Source organism: Melospiza georgiana, chromosome 3, assembly GCF_028018845.1.
Source record: "Melospiza georgiana isolate bMelGeo1 chromosome 3, bMelGeo1.pri, whole genome shotgun sequence".
NCBI classification, from domain to species: domain Eukaryota; kingdom Metazoa; phylum Chordata; class Aves; order Passeriformes; family Passerellidae; genus Melospiza; species Melospiza georgiana.
The window spans coordinates 31,268,139-31,286,350 of NC_080432.1; the positions used below are offsets into that span (position 1 = coordinate 31,268,139).

The 18,212-nt window shown below is 43.5% G+C and overlaps 1 protein-coding gene across 2 annotated transcripts in view; it reads right to left on the reverse strand.

The window, feature by feature from the left end:
* Positions 1-14,926, reverse strand: part of MIA3 (MIA SH3 domain ER export factor 3) — a 27,588-nt gene extending 12,662 nt beyond the window's left edge. For both annotated transcript variants that reach the window (XM_058019353.1, XM_058019352.1), the window contains exons 1-7: positions 14,761-14,926; positions 13,982-14,115; positions 8,910-8,996; positions 4,408-7,333; positions 3,224-3,511; positions 1,495-1,556; positions 266-397 (exon numbers count right to left, since the gene is read on the reverse strand). In XM_058019353.1, coding sequence (XP_057875336.1) covers positions 266-397; positions 1,495-1,556; positions 3,224-3,511; positions 4,408-7,333; positions 8,910-8,996; positions 13,982-14,115; positions 14,761-14,926 — 3,795 coding nt within the window. The remainder of the gene's footprint in view (positions 1-265; positions 398-1,494; positions 1,557-3,223; positions 3,512-4,407; positions 7,334-8,909; positions 8,997-13,981; positions 14,116-14,760) is intronic.
* Between the last annotated feature and the right edge of the window lie 3,286 nt (positions 14,927-18,212).

Here is an 18,212-nt window from a genome sequence, read left to right on the forward strand (position 1 = left end):
TACATCATACTCTATGTTGCTTTTGAAATTACCTCTCACTAAGTAATCTTCAATTACCAGCTTATAGAAAATGCTTCTTAGTACTGCAACTTACTTAAGCTATTTAGCCCAGCATTTAGCTCCCATCAATGCTCTGAACAGAAAAAGTAAAACACAAAAGACTATATATTGCTTTGACTTCAGTAATGCTGAAACAGTTTAACCATACAAAGGACCATTCAGCTGGTGAAACATCAGCGGGCTTGCAAGCATGAAGTATACTCACTGAAAGGCAGGTTCTCCAGAAAAATATAGCAAGTGTGAAAATTCCCACTAAGGCAGTTATAATAACGGGCTCCCATGGAAATCCATGGAAATCAGGCCCAGGACGCATTTCCTCAGGCAGCGTGGCGACCAACTGCAAACCAACAGCAGTGACAGCTATGAGTGTGTCTTCATTAAATAGGGGGGTAAAACAAGCAGTCTGACAGGTGCTTTTATTCCCCTCATAAAACCAGAGAACTATCTGAAGGTTTCCTGCAATTTCTCTGCAAACTGAAAATTAAGAAAACCACAGAGCAGCCTAGTGCTCATATTTCAGTGCAAAACTCTCGAGTACCAGGACACCTGATAGTGACAGTCTGCTGGCAAAAAAAAGCAACACCAAAATAAGTACACACTGATGTGCACAATTTGCGTTAGATAACACGACCTGTTTCCAAATAAAGCTATATGGATGGAAAACTATAGAAAACAAACCCAAACAGTTTTACATCTGGATGTCTGTACCAATGCAGTGCAAATGGCTCAGATCTCCCAGCTGCTGCCCCTGTCAGAGGGTCATATGCCGTGAGTCTCCTCCTCTATCTGGAGGTCAGAGAGCACCTGGGGAAGGTGCGAATGGTTGCTACAGGTTAAGGGGCTCACAGTGACACGGCATGGCGCTCAGGAAACAAACTGTGCGAGCCACACGGAAGCCGCTGCCTTCTCCCTTCCTTTCTTCCTACTTACCCTCTCTCTCCCTACCTTTTCCAGAGCCGGCAGAGGGGGGAACAGAAAGGAGAACGCACACCTGCCCCTGCAGAGTCCGGCCGGGGGGCGAGCTCTCCCCGCCATCCGGAGAGGCCGGCAGCGATCCCTGACGCCAGCGACCGCATCCGCTCCTGCGGGATTCCCTCACATTACGGGCTGGGGGCGCGAAACGCCAGCCGCCCTCACGGCGGGGTACGCCGGGGTGACCGCCTCAGGGACCCGCCTCGCTCGGGGTAAGTGTGTCACCGCCCGGGTCGGGCCGCCGAAACACCTCCGCCGCGCCCGCCTCCGTTTCCCTGCCCTCACCTGGAACAGCCTCCGCCGCCCCGAGGGCTCCTCCACCGGCCACCCGCTGCCGCCCGCGGGATCCATGGCGGCCCAGGAGCGCCAGGCACACGTCAGCCCTCCCTCCCTCCCTCAGGCCCCACCTCGCGGCCTCCCCGCCCACGCCCGCGTCACACGGCGCGCGCCGCCGCCACTCACCCGCCGCAGCAGCTCCCGCGCCTCGCCCAGGGCCCCCCGCCAGGCGGCGCCCGCATCGGCACCTGCAGGGCGAGAGGGGAGTGGCGTCACCGCACGGGGCCACACGGGAGCCGCCGCGGCCACCACGCTGGAGGACGGCCCCCGGTGCGCCGGAGCACTGGGGAAAGAGGCAGCGAGCCCTTGGGAAGTGCGCTGATATTCCACAGGCGGCGTTAGGAGGGGTGCCGCAGGACAGGACAGGGCTGTGCGGTGACACGGTGCCGAGCCTGCCTCAGGCAGAGCACAACACGCAGCTCCTCCAGCCGTGAATCAGAGCAGCACACACTTAAATTCCTAACCGCGAATCCTTCCAATTAGTTCCCAGCAGTGTTCACAGAACCACAGAATATTCTAAGTTGGAAGGGACCCACAAAGGACTGTCAAATCCAGCTCCTGGCCGTGCACAGGACATCCCCAAGAATGACACCATGTCAAACACTCCTTATGTCAGTACTCTGTAAGTATAGCAAAAGCTTTAAACCATCTCCAGCTTTGCCCTGGCCTGAATACTGGCCTCTCCTCTTGCTCCTTCTTCTGCCACACGTCTGGGCCAGCAGATTCCACAGCCACCTGCCCAGCCTGTTGTCACACCACGGAACAGCAACTGTGACCAGCCATTCTACCATCGTCCACCTTGTTACTTCTCAACACTTCTACCAACCCTCCTAAGAATTCCTGCCAAGTAGCATTTAACCACATTTAAGGAAAAAAATGGAAAATTATCTAAAATACACCTGGACATCTGAATACTTAACCAGTAGGTTATCCACTACCCATTTAAAATTTCTTAATTTTCTTGGCATTCAACCTAGAGCTTCCTTCAGATCTTAGAAGCTGCTCAAAAGCACTTGGCCCTGGAGATGGTACAGCACCTCAGCAATGTACAAAAGCTAAAGAAGATGTGCCTGGATTTTTCCTAAATGCTCAGTGGAGAGAGAATTATTAAGCATAATCAGAAGTGAAGGCAGAACAGCAAACTGAGAGTAGCACTGAGAATACAGTCAGATTGTTTCATACCAAAACAGAGCCAGGCAAGAAGACAGTAACAGGATCCCTCCTTGGCATAATGATGAGACAGCACTCTAGCTCCAGAGGGATAAGGCCTCATGCAGAGGGAGCCAAACATTTCTCCTACTCTAACACAGAGAGAAATTATTGAGCTCCCTGAGGGGGAAGCTACACACCACCTTTCCTGGAAAGTAATATGGCCCAGAGACATGGGCTAAAAAAGAGGGCACACTATTCTGTGGGCTGTCCTGTCTATAGAAAGTGACCTTTAGGCTGACAATCCCTGCAAAAGAGGATGAAACCTGGGCTGATAGTGTGCTTCCAGGGATTTCTGCTCTTTCTCCACAACCATCCTGAGACACAGTCCACAAGCCAGTCATCCTGAGACACAGTCCAAAGAGCTCTAACTCTGACACTCACAAGAGCACTTTCCTTTTTCCTACATTGCAAATCATAGTAGAAAAACTACTGTGCTAAATCTGTACAGCAATTGTAGATAATATTATACAGCAACATAGTACTGCCACTAGAGGGACTGTCACGAATCAGGGAAAGCCATGAGGATTACAGCAACATAAAATAAAAGTATCAATGAAAACTCCTGCTATTTGCCTAAAAATCCTTTAAACCACGCATGTCTTCAAGAGCAAAAGAATAAAACAAGCCAATCCCAAATGGTTACCTTCAGCAATGTGTTCGCTGGCATTCTCTCCTGATTCAACTGACCCAAAGGAAGTATCTTCCAGGAGTGATCCTCTTTCACTATCATACCCTTCTTCAGCTTCTCTATTATCTGAGAAGTTGGCCTCTTCATGCTCAGGTGGAACACTGACAGCCCTCTCCTCCTCCTCTTCAGTAGGCTGCTCTGGCCTCTTATCTTCAGTGAGCTGTGGAAATTCCTGATTGCCCTCAACAATGGTATTCGGGTTTCTGGTGGAAACACTATCATATTCAGCCTCTTTTGCACCATCTGTGACAGGCAAGGAGATATGAATTAAGCACTGAGCTAATGTGTCTTACTTACTCACAGCTACCTTCAGTGAAATGCTGCATGTAACCAAGCTTTCTTGACACTTTTAAAAGTGTCAAGCTTGTGTATTGCTTCCAGTATATTCTCAATCAACTTTCAGTAACATCTGTATGAAATTCATGCAAGATATCAACCACTGATCTTGCAGTGAAACACTGCAAGGTGAAATATTTGCATCATTTGTGACCTTATCAAAAATCGCATACTTAACAGGTACTACTGTAAGAGGAGCCTGACTAAAAGTGTATCTTAACATCTTGCACACTAATAGAAAACCCAGTAAGTTTGCAAAAGACTCTACCTCTGGTTCTTGCCCAATCAAAAGATGTTTGTTCGTTATTGCTACTTATGCACTCTTTTATGAATGTGGGCAAAAATATGATTATAAGGACATATGAGACTTTAGGTGCCTGCATTTAGTACCTGCGTTAATCACCAGATCTCTCACAATCAGGTGATGCAGGGGAAAAAAAAGCCCTCCACAAAATTCTGCAGATTAGTGTATGTGAATCCCTGTTTCTTAAGGAGATACAGACTTGTCCTGAGTGGCTCCTTACGACCATATCCATGCATGAATCTCAATTATCTTACACAGAACTCAGTCCATAAGAACAGGTGGGATGAACTCAATATCTTCCCTTAGGATTTGTCCCTGAGCCACTCTCATCACAATGCTAAAAATATGCATTAAAAATAAGCAAAATCCCAGGTTATTGCACAAGACCTCTTTAGATTCTACTCGCTCACCCTCTTCTTAAAGTTTCTCTTTGTTAGTGTTGTTTGAGACAGGGTTTTACTTCCATTTCATCTATTTATTAACTGGTTTAACATCCTACCTTGAATGTGCAGCTGGTCATCTTCCTGTTCTGGAGGAGAAGCAAGTGGGACACTTTCACCAGCAGATGAATATTTACTTCTTAATGAATATATTAACTCTTGAATATCATCCATCAATGCACTCTCCTCATCATACAAATCCATCTCCTTCACCACCTCCTCCTTATTTTCTGCTGCCCTGGAATCCAGAACTTTTCCTACAACATCCATAATGCTCGATTCTGAAAACTCCAGTATCTCATCCAGAGCTTTCTCAATATCTTCGTTATTGTGGCTCGACTTCCGAGCAAGCTCCATCTCCACTTTCATGTCGTGGAACATGGCTTCAACCCTTACTACGTGCTGGAGCCCAAGGTACTTCTGTAGGCGCATCACACGCTTTTCATCCAGGAACTCTCTCATTATTGAGAGCCGCTTCACAGACTCACTGAAGTCTGTTACCATGTCACTGGTGGCTTCTGAGCTGTCTGCAGGGCTGGGGACAGATGCAGATTGCTGGTGGTCATTTCTTGTTTGCCCTAAATTTTGCACCTCCTTTGAGTCTTTCTGTAAAATGTCCTCTGGGAGACGATCTGTCCTTTGGTGAAGGTCATTGCTCTCTTCTGTGCAAGGAGATGGGAACTTATGTTCATCCACAGCTGATGGTTCCTCAGGTTCAGAAAACTCCTTGTCAGCTTCCGTGACATGTTGCATCTCATCCAATTTAGCATCTTTTCTTACTGATACGTCAACTTGTTTGTTCCAAATTGCGCTTGCATTTTGCATGCTGATTGTTTTATCCTCCTTAGGGAATGAGTTTGTTTCCTCTCCTGTTCTGTAAGTAGGATTTGGGGTTCCTGAAACAGCTTCACTGAGTCCTTCTAATTCAGGATTTGTATTTTCACCACCTAGTGTATTACCCTGGGCATTTGCAGCCCTTGCTTGTGACAACTTTGCACTTGCTGCATTCTCATCTTCCAGCAGCTCATCATCCACTTGTTTCAGGTCAGGGTCATCTTCAGCATGTGGCTCTTCAGACTGCAATTCTGCTCTTTGTGTTGTTTCTTTAGCTAAATCTTTGCCAAGATTTCTGTCTGATCCTGCACGCTCAGGATGAGCAGTTCCTTGACGAGTAAGATTATCTGTATTAGTGTTCTGCGTGGCGCTTTTTGATTTTTCTTCAGGGGAATTTTTCTTGGTGCTTTCTTTAAACACTGGCATCTTGCCAGGATTTCTTGACAGTTTTTCATTCTCATCTGCCTCTGAATACTCAGTCTCATTTTCCCATGGCCTAGGTTGCTCAACAGCTCCACTATAGCTTGGGTCTCCTTCTTCTGGAGGGGTTTCTTTCAGCTTTCTCTTTATTTCCAGTTCTTTGTTAGAAGAGGCAGGATTTTTATTTTCATGATCAATTTTCCCTACTTGTTTTAAATCTTCTTCATGTTTGAGAAGTTGTTTTTCCACAACGGGCATTTCATGCTCCACTTTCTGTGTCAAGAGGTCAATATCCCCTAGGTCATCTTGAGATGCATTTTTTACTTCCTCCACTGGTTTGGCTGAAACATCAACTGGAGGCTTGTTCTCAGCTTCTCCCTTCTCCATTGTTTTCTCCCATGGTCTTTTGTACTTTAAATCACTTTCCAAGGACTCCTCCGAGGTATTGTCCTCAAACTGTTTCTCACTTTTCTCTATTGAAGCAAGTGGAACTCTTTCAGGACTTTTATTGATATCATCATCAAATGGTTCTGAAGCATCTTCCTTGTTTTTAAGAAATGAGTTGGACTCCGGAGCACCGCCTGGACTAGGCAAAGCGTGAGGATCAGGCACAGCTATCACTTTCAGTGCTGCAGAATGTGACCCTGTTCCATCAGTGAGCTGCTCTTCCAACTGTTCAGTTTTGTTGGTCTTTTCTTTTGAATCCATATCACCTGTACCCACAGGTTCCTTTCCAAGGAGTTGTTTGGAGAGATCCTCAGGCTGAGTTGTTGCTGGTGCTTCTCTTTTACTAATTAGCACAACCTCCTCCTGTTTCTCTTCTGTTTGTTTAGATTCAGACCTGTCTACACTGCCACCCGAGTTCCTGCTCCTACTGAAGACATCCTTAAGAATTAATGCATTTGAATCACATTCCTCCCCATTGTCTCTTTGGTTATTTAGCTTTGTAGCACCCTTTGCATCTTCATCGGGTTTGTGATATTGTGACTCCACGTCATTGTTTCCATCATCTTCTAAATCCACAGGGGATGTAATTTCATCCTCTGCCATAAAAGACAGCAAAGGGATTTCTGCAGACTGATCTGCAAACTCTGGCTCCTCCTCTTCATTGTGAGGATTAATGCTCAAATCTTCATTTAAATCATCTTCCAGTGACGTTACAAGGCGAGTCACTTCATCATCTGATACAATAGCATCAGCAGTTGAGCCAAATTTTGTTTTTAAGTTCACAGAGAGTTCTCTGTTTAAAAGTGTATAGGCATTAACTTCATTCTCTTGGTCAAGTTGGCTGGTTTCACCCTGAGGAATACTAGTGTTTTTGGTATTTTCACTTTCTAGCCCTTTTAATTTTCCATGTAGCATTCCTTTCAAGTGCTCATGTGCAATTTGATCTCCCTGAGAGATTTCTTTGTGACTACTGACACTGGAGTCTCCCCCAGTATTTTCAGTTACTTCTGTATGAGAATTGTCAACTTTGTCTGTCAAGACAAGGTTTTCCTCTTCATCGCTTCGCTCAAGATTGTCTGTCTCCAAAGCGCCAAGGGACTTTCCTCTACCAGTCTGTTCTGCCTCCTTATCCTTCTCAATTCCTTCAGCTGGTTTTGTCTCTGGATCACTCAAATCAGTTTCCCCTTCATTTGCTATTGTATCTTGCAATGACTTCAGAAGTTCATCCACATTATAATTATCAAAGTCATCCCTTCCTCCATCAAAGCAAACAAAGTCTGTTTCCTGAAATGAAAAACAACATGCAGTCAAAAAATATTATTTCCTTTATAGCAGTAATGAGACCAAAAACATTTACCTACTTAAAGAGAGATGCAGCAGCAAAGTAAATTATGTTTATCACATAGAATTAACCCTTTGACTCCTTAACCAAAGCTCCATTTGAAATCAGTGGAGGTTTTGCCCAAGGACTCATAAAAAAACCTAAATAAAGAGGTTTTGCAGGAACAAAGTGTAAGGCAGCAATGGAGGTGGCAGTTTTACACTACACTCATCACGATATGTACTGAATGAAGAACAAGCCTATTGCTGAATGCCAGTCAACAGAAGAACACAAATGTAGCTAAGCTCGTGTGTCACAACCTCTATTAACAGGTGTCCCCTTAAAGGACCAAGTCCTCCAAGCAGGAGCTCCCTGTCTGTCATGCAGTTTCTGAAAAATAAATAGAAGCAGTGTGAGACACAATTTCATAGAACCATAGAATGGCCTTGGGTTGAAAAGGGTTAAAAGGTCACCGACTCCCTGCCATGGGCAGGGACATCTTCCACTAGACCAGGTAGCTCAGAGCTCCATCCATCCTGCCCATGAACACTTCCAGGGATGGGGCATCCACAACTTCTCTGTTCAGTACCTCTAAAGAATTTCTTCCTAATATCTAATCCAAACCTGCTCTCTTTAAGTTTGAAGCCATTCCCCCTTGTAGTCCTGTCACTACATGCTCTTATAAGAAGTCCCTCTCCATCTTTCTTGTAGGCTCCCTTCAAATACTGGAAGACTGCAGTTAGGTCTGTCTGGAGGCTTCTCTTTTCCAGGCTAAACAATCCCACATCTCTCAGCCTTTCTTCATAGGAAAGGTGCTCCATCCTTCAAATCACCTTGGTGGCCTCCTCTGGACTCATTCCAAGAGGCTGATGTCCTTCCTGTGCTGGGGACCCCAGAGCTGGATGCAACACTGCAGGTGGTGTCTTACCAGAGCAGAGAGGCAGAATACCCTCCCTTGCCATGCTACCTTAGATGCAGGATTCACTCGGCTTTCTGTGCTGCAAGGACACCGAAAGCTACAGCCTCAAAAAGGCTTTACTGACACAACTCTGGAGTTGCTGCTATTAGTGCATGAAAGCCAGTCATGTGTGAAAGGGTTGCAGGACCAATTCCAGAATCAAAGGGCTGAGTGTACCCAGTTTTGTTTGCTTCTGACAGTACTTTAAACTTGGAAAGCTTGGGAAAAGAAGCCATTTTGATTACACACCAGAAGGCCTATGTACTAGCCAGCTATCAGGATGCATAGAGTTCAATGCAAACAGATTTCTTTAAAAGAAAACCATAACATTTGAGGAAAGAAAGGTCAACACCCACATTTTGGGCTGATGCTTTCACACCCATCCACATACAGAGCTGCACAATGATTCTACCCCCCATACATACATGTGTACCTCTGCAAGTATGTAGCTGCTTACTAACAAAAAGTTAGTAAAAATCACTAGTATTCCAAATTTCTTTCTTGGGAATTTTACTGAATGCGGAGGTAAGAAACAGTAAAACCCCCAACTGAAGAAGAAAGACAGAACAAGTAAGACTTACATCTGTTGGTAATTCTAGCTCCTCACTGGAATAGTTATGATTTATTTCAAGTAAATCCTTTGGAAAATATCCAAAATCACTTCCAACCTGCAAAAGAACAAACACGAATGAAAAACAGTAAAGAAGGTTTAGAAATGACATGACTATGTAAAAAATTGCAGGCACCATTAGCAAATATGTTGAACTGACTCTCAAGTATTCTAAATGAAGTTTAACACAGTGAATAAAAGAAGACCAGTGATGCTTTGTTTATGCCAGAGTTTTCACTGAGGTTTCACATTTCACAACAGCCTTGTGAAGCTGGTTTAAGTTTCACGGTTCATGTTTTAAAGCCTGACTTATAACAAATTATTAGGAGAGTTGGGAATAAATCCCAAGGCTTCTGACTCAATTGCTTTAACTGGTATTGTGCAGGCACCAGAAGCACCACACACACCTCAAGGATTTTCTCAAGTAGCAAGCAGAAGAGGATCTTTGACTAATAAGATTTACATCCACGCACAATATTATAGCCCAAAATACGCTCACCTTGTAACTTATGGAAAAAAATTCTTAAAGCAGATTTTAGGGAAATGCAAAATTGCATCATTTTAAAATGCAGAATTAATAATTTAAAAACCTTTCTGGAAAATATACCTCCGCCTCCTCTATGAAAGCATTGTTTCTCTTCAGTGCCTGACACAAGCAAAAAAATCAGTCACAGAATGGTGATTTTCAATGTGCTAAGGCAAGGCAAACAGTGGAAGACAAGAATCTCTTTTATCACTCACCAGATATGATCTACACAGAGTAATGTTCACACTTAAGAGTTCTGAGAACGGCTGTCAAGAAGCCAATATTAATAGCATGCAATCACTACCCTGATTAGATAATTGAGGTAATTAGAGTCTGGTGGAAACACCTAGAAAGGTACAAAGTTCCTAGACAACCAAAATATCTGGGAAATAAAAGTGGTATTAAAAAAAAGAAAAATAAAAGAAGAAATTAGTACCTAGTAAATAATATGTACTTCTCATTCAGATCTTACCTTGCATAGTTGATATCTCTGAAGTTAGTTACATATGTATTAAGAAATCCCACACTGTTCCCTCTCCACCTTTTGTAAATACATATTGCTCTCTTACTGAAAACAGATCATGTATGCATGATTATTATTGGGAATTATGTTTACTATTGAGAATTACCAGTGGGAATGGGAAATTAATTTAGACAAGTCACATCAAAAGCTTGTCTTTGTGTAGTACACTAGAGTTTAATTGTAAATTGGCTTATTTTTCTCTCTAAACTTCAACTCTAGTTTTTAATTATCTTACTGAAAACAAAAGTTAGAGCTTCAAAGCCTTCTTACAGACTAATATCTGTAACAACCATTATAATCAGGGATCACAATGTGAAACTCCTTTATTGCAATCCAAGCTGCTGACCATTCATGTTCTCTGTAGTGGCCCAGTTTGCCACTTCTGTGGTTTATAAGCCATATGGGATCTGCCTGCCCAAAATTTCATCTGCTTCTCTCCTTACAAGTCCTCTCTTATAAGGGAAAAAAAATGCCTCATTGTGCAAATAAAACAAACATTCACTCTCTACAGACATGACAGAGGAAAGGGATTATCAATGCCAAGTGTATAAGGGAGAAATAACCACTCTCTTCCTGGCTAAAAAGTTGTGCGTGGACAAAACACATGGCATGGCTGTGTGTACAATATCTGCCTCCCCTGGTGCCCACATGTCACAGGCAGCTGCAGATTCACTGACCAAGAAGCCACACTCTCACATCATCTATCAGAAAACAGACAGCTATGGAAGATGATGTTCAAATCTTTTTAATTTTAAAGCCCACATCCCTAAAGCACAGGTAACTAAAACTTTGGAACACAGGGCAAAGAAGAGCTGGTTGGCACCTGCTGAGCATTGGCAGCATTAAGAAAACACAGTATTGCCCTGACCCTCTGAGTCCTCCAGAAATATTGTCTTCCTGTTTTACTTAATTTTATCCATCCTGTCTTCTTTTCTACTAACCTATATACAAGATTTGAAAACAAACAAACAAAAACAAAACAAAAAACAACACAAAGAAGACACAATCTGCAGTTAAGTCTATTTCTTGTAATATGAGGCCAGAAATGGTTTTTTTCAACCTTGAATCAAAAGTATTAAGTTCATCCCTTTGCCATAAGATAAAATAACAACCTTAAAGTGTCTTTGACAAAATGTTTTGTGAAAAGGAGCAGGTTTTTCTTTTAATGATCTGAAGTACTTCTGGCGTTTTGAACCCTGCTAAAGTGAGGGCAGAACACAGGAAAAATGCACAGGAGTCTATACAACAACTTGATGGTGTAAGCAACACAACATTGATACTGAAGAGGAGACTGATTTACAGCAGAACACTGTGCAGAGGACAAGAGCACCTGATATGCTCTATCTTTTGGGTTTGGGGAAAAAATCAAGCATTTTCCTGCAACTGATGTATTAATGAAATTCATAACATAAAATGACTATTAAATAATGGTCATAGAGTATCTTCCAAGCATTTGGCTTTGCTTTACTATTGAGGTTTAGAGAGCTCTGCTAAAAACTACAGGCCATATAATGCACAGTATACATATTACAGCTGAGTTCCAGAATTTTGTCACATGTAAAATATCCAGTGAACATAGTGTGTGCTCTGTAAGCAATTTAGTATTCATGACTGGCATCACAAAATAAAGGAACTATTCTGTCAAAATACAATGTGTTTGCTGGCACAAGGAAAAAAAAATCAGCAATGACTTGAAAAGGGCGGAGTGAATTAGAAAAGCAAAGGCAAATAAAGCCTAGTCCCAACTGCTATAGAATTTTCAGCCTTGGTGAAAGGCTCCTTTTCTTATCAGATCATCTCCCTTCAGGTCAGAAATACTATTGTATTTCTCATGGCTCCTTCACATTGATTTTGGAATTAGAATCTGTATTTACAACTTGTTTAAAATAAGCCCCAGGTTGCATTAGTTGAAGCTTCTCATACACATATTCCCCTGACCTCTGCTCACAACTGACAATAAGAACTCCAGTAAACCCTTGATTTCATAGCTTATATTCTGCCCTAATAAATCCTCTCACAAAAAACTTTGGGGAATGGAAAAAGGCAGCATGGTATATGGATGGGATCAAATAATGCACACAAAGCCCACATGAAGTCACGCAATGAGATCCCAAAAGGGCCATGGCAGAAGGAAGTATGCCTTCCATGGCATTGGAATTCTTTTGATGGCAGACCTCACTGGGTAGCCTGGTTTTAATTAGCAAGCAGCAGCTTGCCCCTGGCTCCAAGACTTCACACAGCAGGCATGGCTGGCCTGCATAAATCAAGCTGCCCAGCCAAACCTGGCATGAGAAATCAGGCTGCCCAGCCAAATCTGACACAGAAAGTCACGGTACAGGAGAGACCCCAGTGCTGTATGTGAGTCAGGGGCAGCTGTGCCAGTGCCCTACTCAAAATGGAAAGGCAGGCACCTCTGACCCCGCTGCAGTGCTTCCACGCTGGTTGTTGCAGTGTTATGATTAAAGCAGCAGCAGTCAATCCAAGAGGGATAAAAGAAAAAAAGGTTATAGCTACCAACCAAAAGGAATCAGTCTGGCAGCACAGCCCTAAAAGGAGCATGGAAAATTGTGCAACACAGTTGAAAAATTACAACAAATAAAATGGAGCTTGGGAATTCTTTCCAACCTGCCAACTGCAGCTTTTACTTTAAACTCAAAGCAAACATCCTTTTAACTTGGAGACACACCTAACTGTTGCATGAGCTGCCTATCAGTGAATAATTAAGCTGAATATTAACTCAGCAATTACCTTAACCTACTGTCTGATCTTGCAGCCTACATTATGCCTTGTTAGAGGATGCAAAATTGGCCCCATGCTGCTACTCTGCATCTCAAGAACTGGCAGTCCTGGAAACCTGTACCAACTAATTACCCAGATTATTTATGGTACAGTACATGTCAGAAGGGAATTACCAGCATGATAGAATTATTAACTCTTCGTTAACCACGTGCTGCAGTTTTTCTGTTCACTTCTGTATCATTTTAATTGGATTCAGCTCCTACTGAGAGCTTGGCTGTCCACGCCCAGCCTGAAGTGGTTACAGATACATCCCGATTTTCACTAAACCACTGGCCCCACAGTCAACACCCAGGTGTGGTTTCAAGCACCCCAGACCACTGTCAAAACTGTTTATCCATTGTAGAAAACTAGACTAAGAAAAGAGGTTGAAGTAAACAATTTAGACACTAAAAAGGATGTAAGGGAAACATGAGGAGGAAGCAACAGGGACTAGGTCTAAGCAACTTCTGGATTGCCAACACTTTCAAAGGAAGCCCAGAGAAACTGCTCTTCCTCCATGGTATCTCAGTTCTGCCTCTGCCAGGCAAATAAGGTGCTTATGAAAGTCGAGAGGAGCTTCCTATGAAGCAACTGCAAGTATGGTGATGTTCCTTCCCCATTAGCAGAAGCCTTTCAGATTGTCCAAGGACGATGACTCAGACAAGGCCACTACTCTGCAAGATACAGCAGAGCTAAGAGAGACAGACCTTTTAGAAATCAAATTTCCCCTAATCCTTTCTAGTTTTACTACTTATTTTTCCTCCAACTCTGCATGCAGCTTAGATAAAAAGGGGAAGAAGGCAGATGAATATTCGGATGAGAAGCACAATTAAATCATGCACATGCATTGATCTTTACCAGGATTACAGAGTGCAGTATGAGACCACATCACGGGAAAACACAAGCACACCTAAATGGGAAGGGAGGCTTAGCTTCCAGGTGGCCCTGTAGCCACCACCACTGACAGTGCTGCAATAGTAGGTTTTCAACACAAAGGCAGTTTTCTAACAGTTTTTAGACACATCAGAGTTGCCCATTTTTCATCGCACTCAGGTTTGATCACACCTCATCCTATTTCCCACCAGCCTCATGACAAACCAGCATTCTCTGTGTTATTTAGCCATGTTCAAAACTCCAAGCATTCTCTTACAAGGCAAAACAAATGAGAACCGATTACCAAGAAGAGCAAACAGAAGAAATGCTCTACAGTACTTACGCTTCCAGCCCAAAGCTCAGTGGATTCTCCTATTAGTTTATAATATACATACACTGCTTCTCCTTTCTTAAAATTTACAAAACGACAATCCGGACCTTTAAAATCCCGCACGGCCTTCCCTCGGCACATTAACACTGTCCAAAGAAAACAAAGAGAAGAGTATGACTTTAAAAATAATTTACATGAAAAACGTCTTTGCTAACTGGCAGTAAACAAGACCTCGCATGCATCACTTTGCTATTTTCCAGACTGGGTCAAGAGATAAGAAAGTAAATTGAAAGTATAACTAGGAAATTTTTAGCTGTAACTAACACAAACAAACAAGCCAAGTTATAACTAAAAAAAAAAGAAAAAAAAGGCAAGTTATAGCTAAAAAAGTTAAGCAAGCACTCTAGTCAAGACAAGGGTTTGACAAAGCGCGGGAGAACTACACTTCAGGGATGAGCTATGAAGCTTATCATTAATGTTAAATCAGAAAGACGACATCTGTGTCCCAGCGACCCGGTCCTGAAATTATCCCAGAGAACACCCAGAGAGTGGGTTTATCCTGAGAGGGCTCTGCGGGGGGGGAGGGGGGAACCACACAGGGAGCAGCGAGGATCTGAAAACTTGGCCGAGTAGAGAGAGACGGAGCGCGTGGGCGTCGCGTTCCCGTTTTTTCGATTCTCCCCAATTTCCGTGCCAGAGCCGGCGGAAGGAAGGAGCTTAGGGAAGAGCCTCCGGGAGGCATCTTCGCCCACAATTCCCTCGCCGGGGCCGTGCCCGCCGCCCCCACTCACTGCTGCACTCGAGGTCGGCGCAGCGCTTGCGCTCGGCGAAGCGGCGGCCCAGGTCGGCCGCGGCGGCGGCGCAGCGCGGGCTCGGAGGCGGCGGCGGCAGCAGCAGCAGGGCGAGCAGCAGCAGGGCGAGCAGCAGCCGGGGCTCCGGCGGCGAGGCTGCAGCCATGTCGGCGAGCGCCGCGGAGGGAGGGAGCAGGGTTGGGAAGGAGGGAATAGACACGTCAGCAGCGGGGGAGGGACAAGCCCAGCCCCGCCGCCGCCGCCGCAGGAGGAGGGTAGCGCACGGACTCTCCCTCACTCCCTGCTGGCGGCAGGATCTCGATCCCGAGGAGGCAGCGCTCCTGACCGCTGCGCCGAGCAGGAGTCCGGCTACCTTTCCCGCTTCGCAGGCCAGAAAATAAGGAAGGTCCTGGCCCTTATTTGTGCGGGTTTCTCCAGATGAGGATCGCAGGAGTAACAAGAACATATAGAAAGGTTGTAGCTGCCGCCCTGTAAGGACACGACACATCCGAGCAAGCACTTACTTGACTGCTCTCCCTCCTGCCCCGCCGAGCAGTTCTTCTCTCTCCTGGGGAGAAGCAGCCGCCACTTTCCCGGTGACTTCCGACAGTTTGAGGTTACACCTGCGGTGCGGCGGACGGAGGAGCTCATTCAGCCGTGATCCCACTAGGGAAAGTGCGGGGTTTCACAGCGAGCAGACGAAAGCGCAACATTCCCTGACAGGCCTATCCTTGTCCTTCTGTAGCTGCAGCTTCCACTTAATGGTACATTTTAAGTGTTGAATGTTTGCAAGCCGAGATATGTGCTGCTTACAAGTATGCCTGCATTTACCATTGCCTTTTCTTCACATCCATCACCTTAATATTGCCTTACAGATCGAAAATGGCAAAATGACAGCAGAAGTCTCAATGCAGATGAACAAAACTTCTCTCTTTTCCTCTTCAGACCCATGTTATTTGTTCAGCACAGTAGCTTGAGTAGACAAAAAGAATGAAAGATGCAGGTAAGAAAGGACAGGTGACATAAGGGAATCCTCTTGCTGGTGAATCAAATGACTACATTTTTTTGTATTTTTTTCTACTTCTCAGAGCAAATTCTGAAGCTGCTCCCAACATGAATAGGCACTCACAGAACTGATAGTCTAGGTAAATTTTTTTTGTGCTAGTCAAAGCAGCTGAGGGTTTTTTCCAAGAGCTGTAAAGAGCCCTTTTAAATGCTACATCTCAAGACTTAGCAATTACTGTTGCTAATTGCATGTGTTCCTCTTGCATCCTCATGCCTATTGATTTTTGCTCCAGACTCTCATTCCCACAGTCGCAAGGCCTTAGATCCAGGCTTAGTTACTGCTGTGTAATCTCTGAAAAATATGTGTTTCATTTTCAGCCCCCACCTAGAGCAGTTTAATATTTTAATCACACTATGAAAAAGTGTCAAGGTAGAAACAGGTGTTGGTACCTCTTTGCCCAGCATCCCACAGACACCCTGGCATTTCTTACAGTCCTTTGTATCCCCAGAAACCACATGCTAGAGGAATGCAATGATTCATTCACCCAGTGCTCATGTGTGTTCTTCAGGCCTAGAGCAGTATAGCAGCTGTAGCCCTCCTGCAATTTTGTTGACATTTTTGTGTTTCACATTTTAGAGAATGATACTTATTTGCCATCACTGATGTTGGCTGATTAAAAGCTCTTAGGAAAGCCTAACTCAGAAAATCTAGAAGTTTGTCAACTCAGAAAATCTAGAAGTTTGTCACAATTTACAATATGGAAGCAAATTCAATCAAGTCACATTTTAGGATAATTGTATGAGTGAAAGATAAGCATTCTTTCCTCAACATTAATGTTTCCTGTTGTGTAATGCTCACAGTATTAGGTTCAATTTCTTGTGAAGAAAGAGCTGTTTGGTTATTTTCCAACAATATAATTTATCAAGCTTATCTTTATAAAAGACCAAGATAAAAGGTAGTGGTGTCCGTGGTTGTAAAGACAAGGGCAAGAAAGGGAAATGTGAAGAAAAAAAATCACATACTTCTTGTATAAGTCGCTGCCTTTATTGTACAATAATGAGCACCCTGAAGTTGATACATATACACAAGTTTACCACTGCAACTGTCAAGTATTTCCTACAATTTCAAATATTTCAGGGTAATAAGGTAGCCACTTATTAACATACCTAGCTTTCCTCAAGGTGTGAAAGAAAATAAAAATACTTCAGTTAGTTCAATTAAGATATTTCAGGCAAAATTTTCTTCCAGTTTTCAACCCCAATCTTGGAAATACGTATTCAGCTATGAGTGTAGTCCCACTGTACATGAGGTATCTAACATTAACCTACTCTTAAAAAGCAGTTCTCCTATCTCTTCTGTGCTAAAATATCTACTAAAGTAGCTGATACCCATTGACAAGATCAGTTGGATAAGTTTACCTAAGGATCAGGAAACACTCTCTTATGTATGACAGAGCAAAATAAAAATAACAAGCCAAAAGTAAATGTTCTTGCATGCAAATATGAGAACTTTTACCAAAAAATGAGAGCTAAGTTGGATTCTGAAATTTGAGTACTGAGCTAACAGAAGATCAGGAGTGTTGTAGGAAGTGACATCAAACTTGGGGAACACCAGTGATCAGAGAGGCACTCACACAAGGTACAAATTATAAAGGACAGTCAAAGAAAATAGCACTGATAAAGATGTGGTGTTATATAACATTTTATTGTCATCAATCAAGTAAGCTAATTATCCATTAATAAAAATACTTATGAACTGAAATGCTGGCCTTTATTGGAAGAACACAGGATTAAAAATAAGAAAAAGCTAAGGAAGACTTCTGTTTTCCCCACACTGATTTATTAAATACTATATTAAGATATGATATTGAGATTTAAGTGTTTAAATGTTGTATACAACTGTTCTGCCTTGCACTATTCCCAACACTGCTTATTGATCACAGCTGAACCAAGACACTGCATCACAGGAACCTTTAATCTGAGCCAGTTTATTATTTACTCACTCTCCCATGCCAGGACAGTTCTGAAAAAAAAACAACTCTGTGAGATCTTATGCAGTAAACTGGACTTTATACACATCAAAACAGTCCAGGACAAACTCAGTTCCAAAGCGGTTTAAAGAAACAAGTTCCAGCACAGATTTGTATAAACCAGATACTGTGGCTAAGGCAGACGAATTCCCAAAATCCAGCGGGAGTGCAGGCAACATCATTGCTCTACAATGCACAGGATTTTGATTCAGAATCTCTTCCTTCTGTAGAACGTTATGAGTTACAAAGGAACAGGAAAGTAGCAATATAGCTAAAGAAAGAAAGACAGGAAAGAGTGACAGGAAGAGCTCGCTAATTTATCTTTGGAATAAGCAGCGCATTAGCCGCTGTTCTAGTCATGGTCTGATTAAGGAACAAACACCTCTCTGCTACACCCCTACACACACCCAGCTATCC